This window comes from Equus asinus, chromosome 9 (genome assembly GCF_041296235.1).
Source record: "Equus asinus isolate D_3611 breed Donkey chromosome 9, EquAss-T2T_v2, whole genome shotgun sequence".
NCBI classification, from domain to species: Eukaryota; Metazoa; Chordata; class Mammalia; order Perissodactyla; family Equidae; genus Equus; species Equus asinus.
Window position 1 is genome coordinate 43333022 of NC_091798.1, and position 16575 is coordinate 43349596.

Here is a 16575-nt window from a genome sequence, read left to right on the forward strand (position 1 = left end):
TCACCTGATCGATGGCAGCAACCTCCAAGTCAACCTGCCCGCCTCTACTATTCCCACCCCCTTCCATCCCTTCTGAAGGCCAGCGCCATCTTCCTGCCACACAACTCTGCCTGGCTCGTTCTGGTGTCCAAGATGCATCACTGCTCACCGAATAGCATCTAAGCCCATCCTTGGCCAGGAAATCCAAGCTCTTCCCACTCAGCCTGCATCTTCCCCTCCCCGCATTGTACATCAGCACTAACCAAACGGCTTCCTAGTCCTGCCACATGCCTGGCTTTCTAGCCACGGACTCTTTCCCTATATTGTTCCTCAGTCTGAAACACCTCTCCATACCCTTGTCCCCATCTCCAGATCCTAGCCAATATTCAAAGAGCCAGTCAATGGCCACTTCCTCTCTGGAGACTTCCTGACGTGCAGAGCCAGGCTCCGAGGTTCCAGGGCTTTCCAGAGCCCTTCTCATTCTGGTACACATCTGATTCCCCCCCAGTGCTCCCTGTGTGCTCCCTGAGGGCAGGGGCTGTGGGGCTGATACTTCTGATTTACCTACACTGCTTGGTTCAGAGCAGGGGTTTGGGAAATGTTTGTGAGCGAATCACTCAGAGTGAATTCAAACAGGTGTAACACTCAGCCCTCTGCCTCCAGCTGGGCCTGGACGGTCAGCACAGAGTTAATACCGAGTCCTCCTCTGAGCCCCTAAACTCTGCCCTCCTGTGGTGCTGAGGCTTTGTGATCTGCACGTTAATTAGGCTCTTAATGAAAACACAGACTTGAAAGCTTCCAGACAGGGGAGGAGCAAGTTTCATTGGCCATCGGTCTCCAGAATGTGACCTGGCGCAGACAGCAGAGGGACCCACTGGTGTCTGAGACCACAGCCCCGACTTCCAGCTCGGGCCCAGCGGGGCACCCAGTGAGGCTCATGTAAAGGGTAATAATGACTTAAAAAGGGAGAGTTTCTTCACAGGTGCCTTCCTGTCAAGGCCACATCTGACCGAACTCAGGCCAGTTCCTCCTTGTTTGCCAAATGGCAGAGGCCCCAGGAGGAAACCTCTAAGTTGGACAGTTTCCATGCGAGATAACTGCCATTTAGTACAGGAAGATGGTGCCAAAAGGAAATTCCCTGTAAACTTCAGCAACTGCCGATGTAATCTGGTAAAACCCTTCTGTATAACAATTTGACAGTATGTACCAAGAATCTTAAAAATGACCATAGCCTTTGACCCCCTCATGAATCAAAGAGCCCACACATTCAGGGAAATAACTGTAAATGAAGGCAACTCTTTATGGACACATTTGCTGATCACATCGCTATTTTCAAAAGAGGAAAAACTGTAAACAACCTAAATGTTTATCAGTAGGCAGATTGTTAAATAAATTTACTAATATCACAGCTAATGTTTACTTCACGTTTTCAATGTGCCAGACAGTGTGCTAAGATCTTCTTGTGTAATACCTCATCCCATTCCACCCTAGTTATGAAGTAGCTACTAGAGTTACACCTGCTTTGAAGATGGGTAAACTGAGGCTTGGCCGTGTTAGGTGAGTTGTCCAAAGTTTCTTGACGCTGGTGGAGGTCAGATTAGGAGCAGGTAGTCTAACTCCAGAAACTGAATTCTAGACCACAGTATATCATCGCTCTCAACGTGTGTGTGTGTGTGTATTTGACGGAATATTGCACATCTTTTAAAAACATTATCTATGTAAAATAATTTTATATGCTATTTTAATAACCTGGAAAATGTTTCTGCTATAATGTTGAGTTAAAAAAGGATATGAAACTGTCTATATAACATGAGTACAACCTCTTAAAATATTTAAGCTATGTATATATTTGTATGTAGGTACATATATGTATATATATGCATATGTATATATATGCATATGTATATAGAAAGGAAAAGGAAACATATGAATGTGTTAACAGTGATTATATTTGGGTGAACGGGCGTTTTCTCCCTCTACATTCAATGTTCTGTATTTTGTACACATTCAACCATGGGTCACCACTAATTGACAATCAGGATGAACTTGCTGGCTCTTTATTTGCAAGTCCCTCAACAAGAGGAGCTGACCTCTCACCTCACCATGGTCTCCAGTCCACCTGTCAATGTCCCAAAACAGAGAAGCCAGAGGCCTCTGGGACCTGGCTTCAGCATAGGAGCACAGTCTTTCATGGCCCATCGTCACCACCCAGGAATAGGACTGGCAATTCCAGGGTAATGGCACCAGCCCTGAGAAATCCCACAAGCCACGCCCGAGGCTCCCTGGAAATGCCATGTCAGCACAGGCACCACACACAGTGGGCCTGACCCAGAGCAGGGACCACAGCTTGCAGCCAGTCCCCACCCCACGCTGTCCATCCACACAATACTTAGGGCTGCCCAGTGTTTTGTTTGTTTGTGTTTGATTTTGTTTTTAATCAAATTATCTGAAAATTTCTAATTAAAAGACCCCACAGAAAAAAATCTAGCTTTCTGCCTTCTCTTAACAATCAGAAGATCCAGGCCACACAACAAAAGTCAGCTGGAGGCGTCGTAGCCACCCCCTTCGACAGGATGTGGGCCTACCTTGCAGCAGTCCCCACCACTCGCTACTGTCTCCCAGATGCTGGAGTTGACACATGTGCTTGAACGGCTGCTTTTCTAATAGCAGAGTGATATGGAAAGTGAAATACGTTCTAAGCCCATGTTTCATTCAAAGAGGAAAAGTGAAATGCAAATCAGGAAGGCTGTCGGTGTCAAGAAAAATGGAAGAGGGTACATTTCCAGGCACCTCTGCTCATTTACGTTACCTCCCTGATCCCAGTGGTCTCTGAGTTTTCTACCTCTGGCCTAAAGGGTTCTTGAGGAGCAAATCAAAGAAAACCATAGCCCCCATCACTTTTTGGAGAGATTCCTGGTAGAAAGGAGCACCTGCTGCCCCTTTGCCTGTCTCCTCTGTTCCTGCCCCAGTAGCTGATCCTCCACCTGCAGTCACCAAAGACCTTCCCCTAAGTGGCTGGGGTGGGAGGTAAGGAAGAGTGGATGCTGCAGAGAGGAGCTGCCCAAGGCCACAGAATTCAGACCCATCCCGTGGAACCCACGAGCTGCGCCCATTACTTGAACAATGTCATTTTGGAGATGTGCTCCCAGCCCACATGCCCCCTAAAGTTTGAAGCTGGTTTGGTGCATGATGATTTTGTGCAGAGGCCCAGGGGTTACCAAAGTTCCCATAGCCTCGGCTTCTACAAAATTCTAGGGCAGAAGCAGAAACAGCATCAGTGGGTACTGAGCCGGACTGCCTGGGTCTGGATCTCAGCTCCACCTCCCACTGGTGGAGTGACCTCAGGCAGGTTATGGAACCTCTCTGTGCCTTAGCCTCCTCCTTTGTAAATTTCTGGGAGTCAGGTTGTTGTTAAGATTAAATGCACACAAAGCTCCTAGCACAGTGCCTGGCATATAAGTGCTCTGTAAATACTGGTTATTCAGCCCTCAGTGCTGTGATCTGATTGATCCCAGATGAGAGGCTTGAGGGGACCTGAGGTGACCCTGCAATCCTGGCCTCTACCCTCCCTCCACCCACTCAGGTAAACCATCTTTGCCTTTGCACCGCTAGCTAAGCGCTTGGGACGAGGCACAACCAACTTAGAGCTCTGCAGGGCAGAGAAGTGCTTGCCTGCAGGAACCTCCCCCAGCTTATTAAGGGGCTTCCTAATAAGCCCCCTAATAGGCCAGTTTCTGGGCACACTTGGAAGGTCAGAACAAACACACATTCATTTTCTGTTGCTGCCTTGGGGGATTTGCTGAAGAGAACCAGTTTCCTTCTGGCAGCACACATGAACGGACACCTGAGGCCGAGGGCAGGATCCCATACTGGATGGGATCAACGAATCACATCCCTCCCGAGATGCTCTCGGTGCCTCCCGTGGTGGGGGCGCAGAACAGCGTGCTGGTCCCCATGTTCTCACTGCTCAGAGGCCTAATCCAGGAGACAAGGCCCTAGAAGGGTCTAGACTTCCCAGAGGGGCAGTACTGGAGAGGCTGGGCCTGGGTGGCCCATGTCCCAGGCTCCCGTGGCCCCAGAGAGCAGGCATGGGCAACCCTCAGTGCTGCCCTGACGATGCACAGTCCTGACCACCAGGCTCTCCTTCCACCCCTCCTACCACCTGTTCCAAAGGCCTTCCTGAGCCCCAGCCTGGCTGACAACCCATCCCACTCCCTCCTACCCACCATGTCTGACGTGGCCCATTCTCATCTGCCTGTCTGTGGACGGAGCACCACAAGAGGGACAGGACAGAGTATTTTGTACACCGCTGTGTCCCCAGCACCTAGCCTGTGCCTGGCACACAGCAGGGGCATAACTATTGTGTATTGGGTAAATGAACAGGGCTAACAGTCATGTCAACCTCACACTGTCATGGTGCATATGACATGAGATGATGCACGGACAGTACTTAACACAGTGTCAGGTACATGACTTGCACTTACCAACTTTGGCAGCCGCTGATGGTGGCTGCTCAGCTCCCTAAAATTGGCTGGTTGATGCCCACCCAGCTTTGGGGCCCTTTTTGGGTCTGGTCTTTCCCTGGCTGCCTCCCATCCTTCCTCTAGTCTCCTAGCCTAGAGGCTTCTTAGCCTGGCCTCAGGACCCCTTGAAGCTCAGGCCTTGGCCTGGCAAGTCGGCCACCATTCTAGCTCCCTCTGCAGGGCAGGTGGGGGTTGGTGAGGATGGGACAGAGGATGGAACCAAGCACTGTCGAGAAAGCTCACCAATTAATTTGCCTCCACACATCCCAGGCTTTCTGAAGGAAGGCACTTCCTGAGAAACATCTCCCTCAGTGTCCTGGCCGGCTATACCCACCCCCATACATGCACAAATACCCCTATTTCCTCCCCTTCCAGGGACAAGGCGCCCAGGTTGTGAAGGAGGCAGAGCTGCCCCCAGGAGCTGAGGGGCCTCATCACCGAGACTTTTCCAACATCTGAACTCCAAAGAGTTTTAAGACTTCTGGAGAGATTTCCTCTGCACCCGAGACTAACACGAGCTTTGCCGAAGTAGACAGGATAGAGCAAAAAGCCAGCCTGGGGGCTAGGGCTCCTGGGTTCCAAGCATGCTCACAGAGCCCTTCATTCCTCTACCTCTTTGCTTTTGACTCTGGCATAGGACCAGATCAGCAAGCTTCAAACGTTTCTCAGAAGCGCAAGCCTTTAATCAAACTAAGATGTGCCAAGACACAACCTAATATGGCAAGTAGATAAAGGTGGGGAACCCCTGCCTTGCATCTCCCTGGGTGGCCCCCACGGGGGTATGCTCTGTGACCCTCTGCATGAGCCAGCCCATTTGTTGCCCTGTGTCTCCCCACATGCTGACAGTGACTATGGGTCTTGGGGCACTGAGCAGGTGTGACCCACCTTCTGGGAGCAGCCAGGTCCCAGGCCCTCCATTTGCCCCAGTGGGAAGCATCAGCACCATGCTCGGAGGATGCACAGCCCTGTCCTGGACACCTCCTGGGCTGGGCAGGGAGCACAGGCTTAATCAAGGGGCGGGGGTGAGAGAGGTGTCAGGCTGGGATGCTCCTGATGAGCCATGTTGGGGCTTTGGCTGTGGGCACAGCTGAGTCCCAGCCTCTGTGGGCAGAGGGGTGACAGACAGGCCATGCAGAAGGCTTCTAGGGAGAGGGGTCTAGCCACAAGAGCTGTCAGCCCCAACTGGATATCTGAGGTGACAGGAAGGACCACGGTCCAGCCCTTCCATTATACGGAAAAGGAGACTGAGGCCCAGGAAGGGACAGCATCCTTCCTGAGGGGACAGAGTGACACTAGAGCCAAGAACCAAACCCCAAGCTATTGAAATTTGTCTTCTAAGACCCCCAGCTTGGCCTTCCTCCACAGTTGGCACTTTCTACTCTGCACAGCAAGTGCCACCCTATTGTTTCCATCCTTCTTGATCAAGACCACCCCCAGGAAAAGACGCAGAAACCTCCCTTTCCAACGGGAAGGAAATAACAGATGCAGCTTGTGGTATGGGAGTGGCTACGTGGCACACCAAGAAATGAAGCTCTAACTGGAAGGTCAGGGCTAGGAGCAGGTGAGGTTTAAGAGAGCAGCGGCCCCCTTCCCAGCCCTGAGGCCAGCCCAGGTGCAAGGCCTCCACGGCTGCTCGCAGCTGGCACGTGGGGCCATCACATGGGGCCCCACGCTAGCTTTAATGCTCTGCTCTTGTTCTTTTAAAATTCTTAATCATTTTTGAACAAGGGGTCCCACATTTTCATTTTGTACTGGGGGCCGCAGATTATGCAGCTGATCTTCACTAGCCGGTCATTAACTGTGTGTCTCTGGGTAGGTATCTAACCTCTGGGAGCCTCTGTTTGCTCCTCTGGAAACCACAACAGCACCTGCCTTCCAGAATTGTTATGAAGACGAATTAGAACATACGCAGAGCTCTCAGCAGGTGCACAGCACACATAATAAATACTTAACCAGTGAGAGTTAGTACTATGGATGAAATAATAATAATTACAGACTATTACATGACAACCTAGATGTCTTGCTCAATCAAAAGTATGCTAACAAACACATCCCAGATCTGGTGAACCAGATCACAAGTCCCAAGACACCAGGCCCCCTCCCCTGGCCTCTTACCTTCCTGAAATGGCTGAGTTTGCATCTGCAGCCGGATCTTGATGAGGTCCACGGGCGCACCCAGCCCAACAGACACCACGCCGGCCACCATGCTGGCCAGCAGCAGGTCAGACAGGGTGCGGGACGGGCTGGCCCCAGGCTCCCTGCAGTGCTGCCAGCTGAGGAACCTCTGCGTGTTACTGAAGACCCCAAACACCACTGAGTTGTAGACGGCGATGCTGGCGAGGGGGAAAGACATGCCCTTGAAGAAGCCAAACACCTGCGGGGAAACCCAGTGGGAGGAAGCATGAGGGCCCAGGGCCGTCTGCAGGTAGGCGCCAGGCTCCCCGTGCTGCCCTCGCACAGTCCCTGCCCCCTGGGGCCCGCAGGCTGGCGGGGTGACACTGCAGAAAAAAGAAACCAGTATGTCAGTGAGGAGAATAACAGAGGATGCCGATGAGACAGGAGAGACGGGGCGGGTGAGGGGCTGCTCCCCACTCAGGAGCAGGGCATTCTTGCTCTGGAGAAGCCGGCTTCTGTGTGATGTTTTGTTTCCTGAGCGGTAATATGCTGGGCCTGGACCCTATCTTTGCCACCGGGTTGGCAGTACTCTTGGGCTGGAAAGAAATCAGGCTGTGGCCGAGGGGGAACGTGTGGAGCCCTAGTGGGTAGTGGACTTGCCAACACCACATACACCCTCCTAAGTGACTGCTCCAACAAAAGCATCCTCCAGGCACTTGTCACATGCCAGGCTCTGAGGGACAACATAAGAAAAAGACTGTCCACTGAGCTCAGGGTCTGGGGGCCGGGAAGGCGAGAGGGACAGGAAAGACAAACTGATAGGCAACTATAATACAATGTGCTAAGTCTGCGGTTAGGGGCTAAGAAGAGGGTCCCACAGCCCAGAGGGGTACCTGGGCCAGCCTGTAGATGGGTGGCCCTGAGCACCGGAGTCTCTTGGCAGAAGAGCTGGGGAGGAGAGCCCCAGGAAGGCCTTCTGCACTTACACAGAACGCAGCAGGCAGAGGAGGGTGCTGGAGCTGAGGTCACAGTTCTTTCCACACTGCATTCGCAACGAACACCAGAGACGCTCCGCCAAAACCAGCAAATTCCACAGGCTCTTGGAGGAGTCGGGGCAGTACAGTGTTTTAGCTCCGTGCCAAAGATGAATGAGCACCGGGAAGTCGTCGTACAAGCTCCAGGCTCTACACAAACCCACTAATCCTGACCTTCATGCGTACACTCTATTTGCTAGAGGCAGGACCCCCTCACACGCACAGACATGCACACACACACACACACCCTGCTTCAGCCTCTTCCTCTACAACAAGCTCCCTCAGATAACTGGGGACACCACTTAGCCCTGAGCTACGGTGTCTCAAGGGAACACCCACAGTTCCCACAGCTAGGACGCTGGCTGGCAGACACTGCGGGGAATGTGCGCCAAAAAGGAGAATCAACGACTGCCTTTCAGGGGATGGAGGAATCACACAACACCCAGGAACAGGGTACTAGGTCTGCAGGGCTCACCGTGATTTTAAAGCAGCCCATCAAGAGAGTTAGAACAACACTCTGACACAAGGCACACTTCATCTGAGGAGAAGCTCCAGGTGCAGCAGCAGACGCCAGAGCTCCAGGGCACTTGCACAAGGGAGCCAAGTGGAGAGAGCAGTCAACAGTGGGGCCACATTTCCCGTGACTCAAGGCTAAGCCTCAGGCTGCCACGGGGCTTACACTCGATCACTTCTTTAATCGACAGGTCATCTCATCCTAAATTTTAAAATTTGTTTATTTATTTATTTTCGCTGAGGAAGATTTGCCCTGAGCTAACATCTGTTGCCAATCTTCCTCCATGTTATATGTGGGTCGCTGCTACAGCATGGCTGACGAGTCGTGTAGGTCTGCACCCAGAACCCAAACCTGCAAACCTGGGTCACCAAAGCGGAGTGCGCCAAACTTAACCACTATGCCACTGGGCTGGCCCCTTAAAATTTATCTTAAATTCACCAGAGGGGCCTTAGAAAGTCTTCTGAAAGCACATGCTATTCTCAGGAAAGGTACCTAATACATCTTCTATAAAATGTTGTGCAGGATTTCCCCTTTGCAAAGAAAACCCTTGGGTCTGCTGGTCTTGAGCGACCTGCAGTGTGAGCCAGCTCCAGGCATCTGGAATCAGAAGTGCTGGCTCCCGTCATGCCCGGATAAAGGGAAGCCTGTGAGCATGTGGTTTACGGGCCACTCACTCAGTTTTGAGAAACTGACAGGCCCCTCTGTTTTCCCAGGAAATTTCCACACTGTGGTTCTAAATTCCTCAGTATTTGTCCAGAGAGGTTACACAAAACCAGTTTTTTTCCCCAATAACATCACACTGGGTGGCAGGGCTATGTTTGGGTAACACATCATATTTGAGGAGTGGTGTGAGATGAGTAGGGAAAATTCAGCCCAACGTGATGATTGCTAACAAACAGGCTTCCTGCCCGCCGTGCTGGTGTGAGAGTGGTGGCCTTGGTCCCCAAGCCCGAGTGGGCTTCACCCCGTTTGGTGGGAGGCCCTGGCAGGTATGGTGCCACCCACCCACTGAAGAGCACTTACACTCTCCCTCCTGTACACGGTGCGGATGCAGCTGAGGGTGTTCCCATAGCCGATGCCGGCCTGCAGGCGAGTCTGCGGAGAGAGGGAGGGGTCAGGACCCAGGCAGAGAGGATCACGTCCCCACTGTCCCCAAGATGCCAAGCCTCCAGCACTGAGGCCCAGAGAGGGGACAGCCCTTCAGTGAGAGGTCTGTGTTTCAGTGCTGGCGAGGCTGGCCCTCTGTCCTCTACCTGCCTTGCCTCCCTCAACGTCCTATTGAGACCTTGCTAAACGCAGCAGAAGCCCTCTTGGTCTGAGAGAGGAACAGAGGCTGGTTTGTTGTGCAAAAACAATGCTTGTGTGGAGACATAGGACCCCTGCCTCTTGAGTGCAGAAAGCTAACCCGTGGCTCTGCCGCATCTGCTGTCCATCAGTCTCCCCTCCTAAATAGTCCCGGGAGCAACCTGTTCTTCTCACTTCCTGAGCCCCCTCATCTCTCACCTGGACGATGGGCTGGTCTCACCACCACCCTCCTGCTTTCCCCTCGCTCCTTCACCTGTGTCTACACAACAGTCAGACTGATCTTTTCCGAACAACAATGAACCACGTCACTGCTGTTTAAAGTGCTCCAGTGGCCTCCCATCAAAGGCAGAATCAATTCCACACCCTGTACCAGCACCCAGGAGGTCCTGGCTGAGCACCTGTGCCTGGTCTCATCCCCACATGCCCTTTCCTTCATGCCCCTGCCCACTGCACCCGCCATATGCCACATCCCCAAGTCCCCGGAGCATCAGCTCTTTCCTGCCTCCAGAACTGCCCCGCATTCCCCATCTGGAAGGCTCTTTCTTCAGCTCCTGCTCATCTTTTTGGGTCTGAGCATAAATGTTGCCCTGGTGTCATCCGTTTGTCTGTTTACTTAGGGTGTATTCGAGCTGCCTTTCTGTGGCAGGGCTGTCTCATACTTCCCTCTCGTCCCTGGGGCCAAGCAGGAACCTGGCACTCGGCCCCATGAAACTGGCTGAATGAGGGGCTGGGTAGTGAAGGCATGGTGTCCTTAGCGGAGGCTGGCTCTGGTGGCCAGGGGCAACGGCTGACAGGCACAGAGGGTCTGAGTGAGCCCTCAAAAGTGCCCAGGTCCCAGATGGTTCCACTTCTTTAAAGATGTGCAGCCTACGGTTCTCCATCAGAACAGTTTCTCAGCACCCACAGTGTGCCATGCTGGTAGGAAGGAGCTGTGAGAGCCAGGGAGGAGGAGACCCAGACACTGCCCCCCAGAACCCAGGGTCCCGTGAGGAGCAAGACCCAGTGTGCAGACTGACTCTTCACCATTAATAGCATCAGCTCCATCTGCAGACAAGTAGAGAAGACCTTGGGAGAACACACACCCCAAGAGTGATGGTCTCTGAGGTGAAAATCATGGGTGATGTTTTCCTGCATTGAAGTTTTCTTCATTTTCTAACTTTCCTAAAATAAGCAGGGTTTTTCTCCACTATTTTTAGCTTATATAATTTAAGAAATAATTTTAAGTACACAGCTAATATGGGAATACATTCTATCAATTAAAAAATTTCAACACTACATATAAGGCTGAAGTCTCCTTTGCCGGTTTCTCTCCCCCTCCACCTCCCCCAACCCCCGCAGCTAATCACCATGGCTCATAGCCTGGCTAACTGTTTGACAGGCATTCATCTAAAGAGTTTTGTAAACACAGACAGCCAGAGAGAAGATGTAGTAATTCATAGGTCTGATACATAAATGGCATCACACTGTTGGTAAGTCTTATTTTCAGTCAGAGAAACGTACTTACTGACTAACTCCACGCATTGATGGGGTGCCTATTTCCTAGCAGTCACTGTTCTGATCTCAGGGAATTCAGCAGAGAAAACAAACTCCCTGCACTCGTGGAACTTACAACCGAGCGGGGTCAGAAAAGACCATCAATAAGAAGTAATTCCCAAGTAAGCATATATGTCAGATGATAACAAGTGCCATGGAGAAAAATAAACCAAGGATCAGAAAAGCTGGGTGGCAGGGCAGGAAAATGCAATTTTAATCTGGGTGGTGGGGAAGACATCCTGGAAGATACAGCAAGATGAGACCTGGGCCTCCACGGTCCTCTTCTTGAGCAGAACCACAGAGGTCTACCCTGGGGCGGAGTATCTCCAGTCAGGACAAGGACGTGGGCCAGGAGAGGTGGGGCATAGGCCTTTCTCTCTGCCCCATTTAGGGCTGGCATGAGGCTGCATGCTCTCACCCGCTGATCCCAGCTCTGTCGGGGCTGTCCCTGGGTAGTGCATCCACGAAATGGTGGAGCCCACAGGAGGGATCAAGTTCCCACTAAGAAGGCTGAGTGGTCGAGTCGCTCAAGCAAACGGTACCTGAGGAAACTCAACCTGAGAGCCAAGCCCAGATCACAGAACAGTCTCAAAGCCATGGAGCAAAGGTCTGCCAGCCACGCGGAGCACTCAGGGAGCCTGTCACTGAGGCTAGCAGCACAGCTCAAGCCTCCAGGGCCTCCAGTTACAACAGGAGCTGGCATTTAGTGTGCACCATCTTGGTGCATGCTTGGGGAAACACGGGCCATCTTCCAGAACTTATCTCAGTGAAGCTCACAAATGTTATGCAGTGTGGATACTATCCCCATCTTACAGATGAACAAAGCTGATTTCCTGTGTTAGTTTCCTATTGCTGCTATAACAAATTACAACAAATTTAGTGGCTTTAAACAATGCCAATTTATTCTCTTACAGTCTAGCTGGTCTAAAGGCAGCTAAGCCCTAATTAGAAAACCCTGGTCACACTGCATCAGGCATAAATCCTGTGCCAGGAGCCAGGGGAGAATCTTGACCCCAGCTCCACTGCCACCAAACAGCCAGTGGCTGGCTCTCCCACCTATGATGGGGAAGGAGCCTTTGACCCAGGTCAGCAGTTTGGGTCCTTTTAGTTTGGCTCTTCCACAGGCGAGCCATGGGACCTCAGACAAGTCACTCGTCTGCCTCCCCACACCCCAGCGTGTGTGTTCATCAGGATGGGAATGGCTTGCTCATTGCTCTATCCTTGGTGCCACAGTGACCATCTTCTTGACAGCCCCGCTGGGGAGGTGCTCTTTGCCCATTTTACAGACAAGGAGGTTAAGTGCTGTGCCCTGCCCCACAGTAGGTGGGGAGGCTGGGACTGGCCAACCCTAAATTTTGGGCTCAGATGCTGCCTTACATTTGAAGGCTTTTCTGGTTCTTATTTCCATAGGGACTTGCAGGAGGACACTCATCTGTGCCCCGGCCCCTCCCCAGCAGGTCCTGAGAACCAGAAAACAGAAATGGGATGATCACAAAAACAAAATCACTGCCAAGTAATGAGGGCAGAGCCTTCCAAACCAGGCCTCCTGGCACCCCACCCCCATGGGCTGGCACAGAGAGCCTGCCCTGGCTGGAGACTCTCTGGGGATCAGAACCAGCAGGCACATTCCTGGAGGCAGTCACACCCCAGGCCCCCTTCCAAGAGGTAACGGCAACAATGGCTACTGTACCTTGACTGTGTCCAGAGGGTGGCCGACGATGACACTGGCTGCACCTGCGGATTGAAGAATACCTGGTCACTCAGCCCCTGGGCTCCTGGCTTGCACCTGCTGGCTCGTGGGACAGGACAGAGGGCTCAGGCACTTACATTCACTTATTCTGTCACCAAAAGGGATCCCTAATGTGCTAGGCACTGGCCCAGGCACCAAGGAAAGCAGATAAAATGGAGGAAAACCTGCGCCCTGCCTCAAGAAACAAGCACCCCAAAAAAGGCAGGTGAAGGTGCTGAGACAACTGGGTATCCACATGCAAAACAATGAAGTTAGATACCCCCCACCTCACACCATATCCAGAAATTAACTCAAAATAGAACAACGACCTAAATGGAAGCACTAAAACTATAAAAATCATATACTAAAACATAGGGAAAAATCTTAACAACCTTAGATTTGCAATAGATTCTTAGCACAAGTAACCAAAAAAAATAGATAAATTGAATAGCATAAAAATTAAAAACTTTTGTGCACCAAAGGATACTGTCAAGAAAGTGAGGACAACCTACAGCATGGGGGGAGATATTTGCAAAACATATATTTGATAAGGGTCCAGTATCCAGAATATATAAAGAACTCTTACAACTAAAACCAAATTTTTTTAATAAAAGACTTAAATAGGCATTTCTCCGAAGAAGATATCCAAATGGCCAGCAAGTACATGAAAAGATGCTCAACATCATTAGTCATTAGGGAAACATACATAAAAATCACAATGAGATTCCCTTTCATACCCACTACGATGGCTCTAATAAAAAAATGGAAAATAACTAGTATTGGCAAGAATACGGAGAAATTGGAAATTTGTACATTGCTGGTGGGAATGTAAAATGGTACAGCTGCTGTGGAAAATGGTTTGGCTGTTTCTCATGAAATTAAGCAGAGTTACCATATGACCCAGTAATTCCACTCCTAGATATACACTTAAAAGAACTGAAAATAGACACCCAAACAAGTACGTCCATGAGTGGTCATAGCAGCACTATTCACAACAGCCAAAAGGAGGAAACAGCCCAGTGTCCATTACCGGATGAATGGATAAATAAAATGTGGTTTATCCACACAATGGAATATCATTAGCTGTAACTAGGAGTGAAGTATGGATACACGCCGCAGTGTAGATGAACACTGAAAACATGCTAATGAAAGAGGCCCAAACAAAAAGGGTCACATATTGTATGAGTCCATTCCTATGAATTATCCAGAATAGGGAAATCCATAGAGCCAGGAAGTAGATTAGTGACTGCTCCAAGGGAGAGGGAGGGGATAGGGTTTAACTGTAAATGGGCACGAGGGATCTTCCTGGGGGGGGAGAAAAGGCTGTAAAACTAATTTATGGTAATGGGTGCACAACTTGGTAAAATTACTAAAAATGGTCAAATTGTACAATTGAAATGGGTGAATTTTATGATGTGTAAAATAACCTCAGTAAAGTTGGTTTAAAAATAGAGACGTAGCACTTAAACAGCACCTGGTACCTACCAAGGATTCACTGTTACTACACTCATCCTTATTTCAGGGAAGCCAAAAGAAGAGATGTGTTAACATGAACAAAGCAGGACAATGTCAGAACAAACGACAATCCACTACTTGCTGTGTGAGCAGGGCAGGGAGGTCTCTGTGTCACCAGAGCCTCTGAGCTACTCTGACAGCCTTGCCCTCCAGGGTGTTTCTCAAACCAAGCTCCTGGCAGCCCTCCTGAAGCTGGTCTGGCTGTTCAAGGGACAGCCTAGAGAAGTGTCTCCCAATGAAAGGCTGAAGGGGTGTCCAAAGAGGGCCTGGATATGCCCAGTGGGCCTCTGGGCACAGCCCCCTGACTGGGAAAGTTAGGAGGGGCAGGTCTCAGCCCACCCAAGAGAGCCTGTACCAACAGAACTGGCCACCGTGAAAGGAACGGCCTGCGCTCAGGACAGTGAGGAGCAGGGGCCCTGCAGCCACCCGTGGAGGGAAAGAGGGGGACTCCTGCCAGGTGGGAGGGGCCGCCCGAAGGGGATCCTGGGATGCTGTCCGCCTTACGGCTCTTTTTTTGTTTTCTGTTTCCTACAAATCTCCTGGTCTCCTCCATACTCAGAAGAACAATTGGTGGGGCACAAACATGCTACTGTAGCCTCTGCCTCACCAGCTCAGTATTTCGTTTCGTCTTTGGGATGGGGCCGCACTTACCAACATCCCTTCCCAGATGACCCTTTTAGAGATGGGACCAAAAGAAAGACACTTTAGAATAAGTAAAGTCCCTCGAACCCTCCCCCAACCCTCACCAACAGCTGAGAAAAGAGGAGGGCGGACCCATTGGACAGAGAAGAATGGACAAGCAAAGTAATGGATGCAACTCTTGCCCAAGCAAACCCGGCCCAAGCCCAGGAGAGAGAGGCTCTGGGAGCGGTACGAAGGGACCAGCGGGCCCAATAGTGCCCGGAGGAGAGGCCTGACAGTTGACAACGGCTGAAAACAGGAAGGGTTCCTCCTATCTGGCAATTGGTACCTGCAGCCTGGCGCTCGGCTCCCTCTGGCCGGGGCGCCCCCTAGGGCCGGCCAGATCACGAAGTCGGGCTCCCCATCCCACGCCGGGGCGGGCGGGGGTGGGGCGCCGGGGTGGGGGGGGGGAGGCGAGCGGCCAAGCGCCACCCTCACACACAATTCCTGCGAGGTACGTCCCCAGATTCAGGCGCGCACTCGGTCACCAGAAGGGTGTGTACGCGCCTGGACGCTCCATTGGCTGCCGGCTTTGACCAGAGGTTTAATCATTACCGGATCAAGTTCCGCGGATCCTAACTTCGAGGCAAATCAGCTCAGGGGGAATCTCATTAAGGCTCGCGGAATTTAGCTCCGGTGGCAGGCGAGGAACAGCAAGACCACCCCTGCGCCCGGGCGTCGGGGCACTGCCCGCAGCGGGCGCGGATCTCGCCGGGGCGCATGTCGGGAGCGCACGGGCGCGGGGCTCCCTCGCCAGAGCGCGGTGTGTAAGCTCGGCCCGAGCGGCGCTCGGCGAGGCTCTCTCTTGTTCTCTGGCCCGGGGGTCTCCCGTGAGCACACTCACCTCTGGGGGACCCCGTTACCACGCTCACCTCCGATCCAGCCCGCCGCAAAGTCTTCCAGCTGGAAGTTGCCCATGGCCGGTGCCGCGGCGCCTCGCCCTCCCGGAGCCGAGTCAGTGCCCATTCAGAATCTGCGGGGCGTGGCCCGCCGGCCCGAGCGCACCGGAGCAAGAAAGTCGGGGACTGGGAGCGCACGGGAGGTCCTACTCCAACCCTGGCTCCGAGTCACCGCGCGCGGGCTGCCGCGCTCACCTCTCCAAGAGCCCGCGGGCGGCTGACATCACGCCCCCCGTGGACCTTAAAGGCGCAGCGCTCAGGCTGGGCGAGGTGCGCTCTGCGCCGCGCATCCTGGCGCCGAGAGGAATTCCCTATCCCTCCCTTCCCCCGTCGTCCTCTCCCTCGCCACCAGTGGAGCCTCAGCTCCTCCAGGCGAGAGTGCCCGCCCCGTGCAAGTAATTGTTCACATCGGGTCCGACTGCGGAAATGATTTCAGGGACATTTTTGCGAAGTTCACCACAAGAGAGAGGGCGGAAGGCTTTATTGAAGGTCGTGAAACACTTGATGACAAACCTGTGATAGAATTACTTACCTGTGAGGGTACATCCTCTTTTAGGCTGAAAAAGCGCTGAAATAGTTCTATCTACTAAACTATCAACTAAACCAGAATTTCTTCTCTTTGAGGAACTAAATGAAAGCCAAGGACAGTTTCGCTATAAAACACACAGGACACGCACATTTCCACTGCAGTTTTAGAGGTTCGGAACCCTTCCGCCGCCTCCTTCCCCGCACCTCTCCGTAGTCCCCA

General features: G+C 52.1%; 1 protein-coding gene across 6 annotated transcripts in view; it reads right to left on the reverse strand.

The window, feature by feature from the left end:
* The window catches only part of SLC25A48 (solute carrier family 25 member 48), a 38653-nt gene extending 22485 nt beyond the window's left edge, over positions 1 to 16168 (reverse strand). For 3 of the 6 annotated variants that reach the window (XM_070517335.1, XM_070517334.1, XM_070517337.1), the window contains exons 1-4: positions 15801 to 16025; positions 12694 to 12737; positions 9189 to 9260; positions 6618 to 6876 (exon numbers count right to left, since the gene is read on the reverse strand). In XM_070517335.1, the coding sequence (XP_070373436.1) occupies positions 6618 to 6876; positions 9189 to 9260; positions 12694 to 12737; positions 15801 to 15894 (469 nt within the window). In that variant the 5' untranslated portion in view covers positions 15895 to 16025. Of the gene's footprint in view, positions 1 to 6617; positions 6877 to 9188; positions 9261 to 12693; positions 12738 to 15800 lie in introns of all 6 variants that reach the window. The other 3 variants (XM_014828470.3, XM_070517338.1, XM_070517336.1) reach the window with 3 other exon arrangements.
* Positions 16169 to 16575: the final 407 nt, after the last annotated feature.